Below are 5,814 nucleotides of genomic sequence, written 5' to 3'. Positions count from 1 at the left end.
TCTCTTAGGACAAAGTTGCTCACAGACAGCTTGGAGACCATGTGTGTTTGGGTTAATTTTTGCCCTTAAAAGATTTTCAATATGTGTTGCCAGTGTTTAAATGTTAGCTTTCATGTAAAAGTCTGGATGTCCTGGCTGTCTCAAAGGGTCAGAAGGTCTGGAAGCCGTGTCCCTGCAGTCCTGATGGTGACAGGCTGGGTGGGTCCCACCTCAGCAGGGGCTTGAGTTCTGCAGATTGTGCTGGTTCCCACCCCTCTGTGTTGCATCCCCCGAAGGGAAGCGAGTGTCATCTGGGATTTATCCCTTCCCATCCAGCCCTCATTGCTTATGTTGTTATCTACCTGGCACCTGTTGGCACTGCACTTACAATCCCAAATAAAATCTCTCTTCCACTTCCCTTGCCCTAATTCAGATTCCAAATACTCTGGTTCCATATGTCTCAAACTCATTTTTGCATTGTTCTCATTTCCCAAGAGTAGTTGGGCTTAAGGAATATTCATCTTAAAATTCTTCTGAACCCAAGTAATTCTATGCCATTGTTTCTTCACCTGTTGGGGAGTTTTTGCCTCTGCACTTTATAGGCCATCTTGTTTTCATTTCTTCCCACTCCTGGGGGGCTAGGTTTGGTGTTGCTGGTGATGGTGGGGGAGGAAGAAATGCCTTCAAGTCATCTCTGAGATGACCAATGAGCTGTGACCAGCAAGCTGGGACCACTGAGCTGGTGGAATGGCCTTAGTGAGTAATAGACAGCAGTGATGTGTCAGCTTTTTTCTGGCCCAGGAACAGCCAAACCTCTTATATTTCAGCGGCCTAGTTCCCAATAGACCCTGAAGGCCCTCCAGGTCTTCTTTCCACCTACCCCTTGCTCCATACCACCACCTTCCACCTCATAATATTATAGAAGGACACCTAGTCAGACAAAATGATGCAACTTAATTTTATTAGGACAAGGCTGGTGGGCACTGGAGTGGCACCTTCAGGGCCAGGAGAGGCACTGGGGAGGGTTCACAGGATGCTACTCGGGCACCTAGAAGCCACAGCTGCCCTCCACAGAGCGGCACTGCACCATGCGCAGGAATGTCTCGACCTTGTCCATGTCCTTCCTGAAGCAGTGGAGCAGCCCGTAGTTCTTGAGCAGTGCGTCATGGTTGTGCGAGTTTGTGTCAAACTTGCTGTAGGTCTGCTTGAGGATCTGCCCAGTCCGGCGGCTGCCGTCTTCCAGCCTCTGCAAAGTGAAGGAAGAGAAGGAGAGGCCAAGCGCTTGGGCACTGTTCCCTCCCTCTCTCATTCATCCATTTTCCTCCCTCCCCTTCAGGGTGTAGAGAAAGGCCTGGAGGATTCACCAGGCGAAATGAAGAATAAGGTGAGTTCTCTTGGGTCAGCGCCTTACTGCTAAAAAGAGGGCAGCAGTGTTTCTCTCCCCCAGCCCTCGAAGCCAGTGGGGTTCCAGGATTGGCGACCCCTGGCGCCACCCTCACCCCCATCAGCGTTTGGATGCCTTCCTCTAGGTCCTTTAGGAGGTGATAGTCATCGCTGTCCGAGGTGTCATACACCAGGTTGTTGGCGAACATACTCCTGAGGAACCGCACGGGCTCCAGCCACGACTCGATGAGCAGCAGGGAGATGCGGAGCAGCTCTAAGTTCTGCAGGGGAAGGACCGGCAGTGGCTATGCTGCCCGGGGGCTCTGACCACAGGTCTCCCCCATCCCCACCTGGGGAGACGGCAGCCACTCACGGATTTCTGTTGCGTTTCCTCCATGTTGGAGGGTGTCGGAATAGAGTCTGAGAAGCAGAAGGAGGTCTGGGAGTTATGCAGGAATGAATACTTCTGGTCCTTTGGGATATAGGCTTCTTCCTAGGAGAAGGACCCCCCACCAAGAAGGACCGCTGCTTTCTATGCTGGAGACCAGCTCCCATTGTTACTTTTCTGGGAACCTGGCTCAGCCTATGCTCATCTGCCTGCATTTTCGCTTCAGAAAACAACCCTGAGCTCCTTAGTCTCCTCCCATTACTTCCCCAGTGGGGGAAAGTCACCCCTTCTTGCCACCCCTGACCCGCACCCATTCCCCAAAAACTTACAAACTCCTGGTAGGTGTCAATGGCCAACTGGTGTGCGCGATGGGCTTGGAGCATAGCGTGGTCAAAAAGCCTGGATAACGGAACGGTTTGGACGGCACCAGCCTCTTGAAGCCAGGGCAGGCAGAGCAGGGCAAAAGCCAGGAGCAGGGACGTCCGGGAGCCTGGGGAGAAACCGGAGGGCAATGGAGGGAGCCGGAGAGGAAGAGGCCAGCGCTCTCCCTGCTCCAGGAGCTGTTTGTTTTTTTCTCTCTCTCCATCCCTCCAGAGACCAGGAACATTCAGAGATTGGCCAAATATCTGGCCTTAGATGGCGATACTCACATTCAGAAGCCCCAAACCTGAGGGTTTGTGCCCCTGTCCCATCTACAGGGCGCCACCTCTCCCCTCAGGACACGTTGTGCCCAAAGGGATTTTAGGGGCGCTTACCTGGAGCCATTGCAGCTAGGTGAGCTGTCCACAGGACCCTGAGTGGTTCGGGGAGTTGGGCCTTGGGATCCTAGAGCCGGTCTCTTGTGGGCCCTTTTTATACCCTGGCCAGTTCTCTCTCCCTGCTTGACCCCACCTGTTTCTGTGTACATTTATGCATGGGGCCACTGATGGGCTTGTGCTAATGGATAATTTAGAAGCTCCTCCCACACATGCTGGGATCATGCCCCCTGGCTTGTCGTCTTTCCCTTCTCACCGTCACCAGTGTTGTAAGGATTGTGCACAGAGTGTCAGCCAGAGACACCACCCAACTTGTCCTCTCTTTAAGGGTCAGGTGGGTGCCCTCTGGCTGCAGGCCATGTTGGTCAACCTGAACGTGGGGAAGGCTGTCAGGATAGCCAGTCCTTGAGACCCCTACCGACCCCATTCCACTCTCTATCCCTTTCCTCCTCCCCGCGTGTTTAACTTCCACCCACCAAACAGAATGTGTGTGTTGGGAAAAGGGGCCAAACACAGCCAGTAGATTGTGGGGGTTCTGAGCACCATTGAGTCCCAAATTCCACTTTTGCTGATGACTCCTGGGCCCACCTGAGTCAGCTGGATGCAGTGCTAACACTGACCACTAGAGAGAACCAACCCCACACATTGCTCTCCCCTTTCCCTGAACCTTGGGGCGGAGGCGGGGGCGCTCCCCCAGGTCACTGGGGATGAAGAACCCAGACTCAAGATATTGCCTCAGCTCCTTGGACCTGTAGCAGAGATACAAAACCAAGAAACAGAAATCCCGGGAACAGACACGGACCACAAGCGCTTCCTCCCACAGCCCTGAAACCATCAGAGAATCTCAAGGTTGGAAGAGCTCTTGAAGATTTGAGTCTCAGGGGAACATCACACTCTGGGGACTGTTGTGGGGTGGGGGGAGGGGGGAAGGATAGCTTTAGGAGATATACCTAATGCTAAATGACAAGTTAATGGGTGCAGCACACCAGCATGGCACAGGTATACACATGTAACTAACCTGCACATTGTGCACATGTACCCTAAAACTTAAAGTAAAATAATAATAATAATTTAAAAAAAAGAAAAAAAAAAAGATTTGAGTCTCTCCCCCAGCTTTGGAACTGAGAACACATCACGCCGAAAGAGGCCCCATCCAGCCATGGAAGCCCGTCCTCTTTTGTCTCTTCCTCCTTTCCAGACCTGTGTAGAGCTTATCCAGTTGTCAAAGGCCTGCCTGTGCATTCTCACGTCTGACCTGCCACTTATCTTGTGTAGGAGGTATGACTATCATCCCATTTCACAGATCGGGAGACTGAGGCTCAGAGAGACTGATTGCATGAGCTACCTCAGCCAGGGCAGCAGATCTCCACAACCTTGCTCTTCCCACATTGCGTCATTTAAAGTCCTTTCTCCAGGCTGGGCACGGTGGCTCATGCCTGTAATCCCAGCACTTTGGAAGACTGAGGTGGGTGGATCACTTGAGGTCAGGAGTTCAAGGCCAGACTAGCCAACATGGCAAAACTCCATCTCTTAAAAATACAAAAGTAGCTGTGTGTGGTGGCAGAAGCCTGCAATCCCAGTTACTCCGGAGGGCGAGGAGGTAGAATCGCTTGAACCCAGGACGCAGAGGTTGCCGTGAGCCAAGATCGGGCCACGGCACTCCAGCCTGGGCGCCAGAGTGAGACTCCATTTCAACAACCACAACAACGACAACAACAACAACAAAAGTCCTTTCTCCAGAGCAGGTGGTGTGGTGCTACTCAGTTATTTAGTTATTTTAGTTACTTTTCTTTCTTTCTTTCCTTCCTTCCTTCCTTCCTTCCTTCCTTCCTTTCTTTTCTTTCTCTCTTTCTCTCTTTCTTTCTTTCTTTCTTTCTTTCTTTCTTTCTTTCTTTCTTCTTTCTTTCTTTCTTTCTTTGTCTTTCTTTCTTTCTTTCTTCTTTCTTTCTTTCTTTCTTTGTCTTTCTTTCTTTCTTGTTTTTGATGGAGTCTCATTCTGTCTCCCAGGATGGAGTGCAGTGGCATGATGTTGCCTCACTGCAACCTCCACCTCCTGGGTTCCAGTGATTCTCCCGCCTCAGCCTCCCCAGTAGCTGGGATTACAGGCGCCCGCCACTATGCCGGGCTAAGTTTTGTACTTTTTTAGTAGAGACGGGGTTTCACTATGTTGGCCAGGCTGGTCTCGAGCTCTTGACATTAGGGGATCCACCCTCCCTGGCCTCCCAAAGTACTGAGATTACTGGTGTGAGCCACTGCTCCCAACCCAGTTATTTCAGCTTCTAAATCCCTCTGAGTGCAGGGATCCTGCCCCCAACACAAGGGGCCCTTTGCCTCATTTTGTCTTTCCATAAGGGGCAGATTGTTCTTTCTCAATTCCCAGGTGAGAATGGCCCAGTGGCATGGGGTGCCTTGTGGAAAGCTCACAGCAGGACAAGCGGAGGCGGAGAAGGCCAGGACTGAGCCTCCTGTCTCCTGGTGCCCAGGGTTGGGACTATTTCCATACCATCTGGAGGTCACAAGCATCAGATGCCCCCAGAGATGACAGCAGGAAAGAACACCCTCTCTAGTGGTGAAATCTTCCCCCACCCTGAGTTTAAGAGCATCTAGCACTTGACACTGTAGAAACACAAGCAAACAAACAGGCAAACGCTTCCAGAAGTGGTTGGCAGTGGTGTTGGCAACCAACATTGAACACCCACACCCCTGTGGCCTAGGATGTGAATGCTGGGGCCCTGCCATCTCCCCACTTTCAGAGCAGAAGACAGAGCTCCTTTTTCTGCCATCATTCCTGAAGCTTTACCGGACCAGCACCCCAGACTCATCATCTGCTGGGAGGGCACTGTGCTGTGGGCTGTTCTCCAGGCAGGCCTGTGTGAAGATCGAAGACGGGTGTCATCAATGATACCAGCTCTGAGAAATATGGGGTCAAGGCAGGGTGGAGTCACCACTTTCCCCTGCTCCTTCCAGCACCAGCAAAGAGGAGGAGCCAGGTGGGAATGGAAGAGGGTCCCTGAGCTCCAAGTAGAAGAGGGTCCCTGCCTCCCACATCATTCTTCCTCCAATGTCAGCTGGGACAGGGAGCCCCCATGACAGGGCCTTTTAGCCAGTGCTGGGGACTTAGATGTGGATTTTCGGCCATGGAAGAAGTCTGCAGCCTCCCTTAGGAAAGAGGGTGGCAGGGGCACTAGTTGGGGACCACTACATAAGTCCGCAGGTGGGCACATGGGTGGCGAGGCTCCCCATGCAAGTTACTGCCAGGAACATGTGGGACCTGCCAGGGCAGGGGAGTGTCTCCTCTCACCTCTCCAC

At 52.3% G+C, this 5,814-nt stretch overlaps 1 protein-coding gene across 4 annotated transcripts; it reads right to left on the bottom strand.

Moving 5' to 3' along the window:
• Window positions 1–923: 923 nt before the first annotated feature.
• Window positions 924–5,411, bottom strand: LOC101125803 (chorionic somatomammotropin hormone 1). 4 transcript variants are annotated; one of them, XM_004041182.5, is made up of 5 exons: window positions 2,506–2,578; window positions 2,080–2,240; window positions 1,736–1,855; window positions 1,479–1,643; window positions 924–1,225 (listed from the first exon to the last, which is right to left on the bottom strand). In XM_004041182.5, exons 1-5 carry the CDS (start codon window positions 2,513–2,515, stop codon window positions 1,028–1,030), a joined length of 654 nt encoding a protein of 217 aa, XP_004041230.3. In that variant the 5' UTR covers window positions 2,516–2,578; the 3' UTR covers window positions 924–1,027. The 4 variants fall into 4 exon arrangements, with proteins under 4 accessions (XP_004041230.3, XP_055242843.1, XP_055242842.1 ...); XM_055386868.2 differs by lacking the exon at window positions 2,506–2,578 and adding an exon at window positions 5,306–5,411 and having other exon boundaries at window positions 966–1,225; XM_055386867.2 differs by lacking the exon at window positions 2,506–2,578 and adding an exon at window positions 5,306–5,411 and having other exon boundaries at window positions 1,103–1,643.
• Between the last annotated feature and the right edge of the window lie 403 nt (window positions 5,412–5,814).

Source organism: Gorilla gorilla, chromosome 4, assembly GCF_029281585.2.
Source record: "Gorilla gorilla gorilla isolate KB3781 chromosome 4, NHGRI_mGorGor1-v2.1_pri, whole genome shotgun sequence".
NCBI lineage: Eukaryota > Metazoa > Chordata > Mammalia > Primates > Hominidae > Gorilla > Gorilla gorilla.
The sequence above is the reverse complement of the archived record's forward strand: the minus strand, read 5'-3'. Positions and strand labels throughout refer to the sequence as shown.

Excerpts from the sequence above, each read along its gene's own strand:
- LOC101125803 (XM_055386867.2), bottom strand. The coding sequence starts at position 5,330 with ATGATGAGTCTGGGGTGCTGGTCCG. Across the intron at positions 2,241-5,305 it reads GAGTCTGGGGTGCTGGTCCG|GCTCCCGGACGTCCCTGCTC; the intron begins GTAAAGCTTCAG and ends GTTTCTCCCCAG. Across the intron at positions 1,644-1,735 it reads AGGAAACGCAACAGAAATCC|AACTTAGAGCTGCTCCGCAT; the intron begins GTGAGTGGCTGC and ends CTTCCCCTGCAG.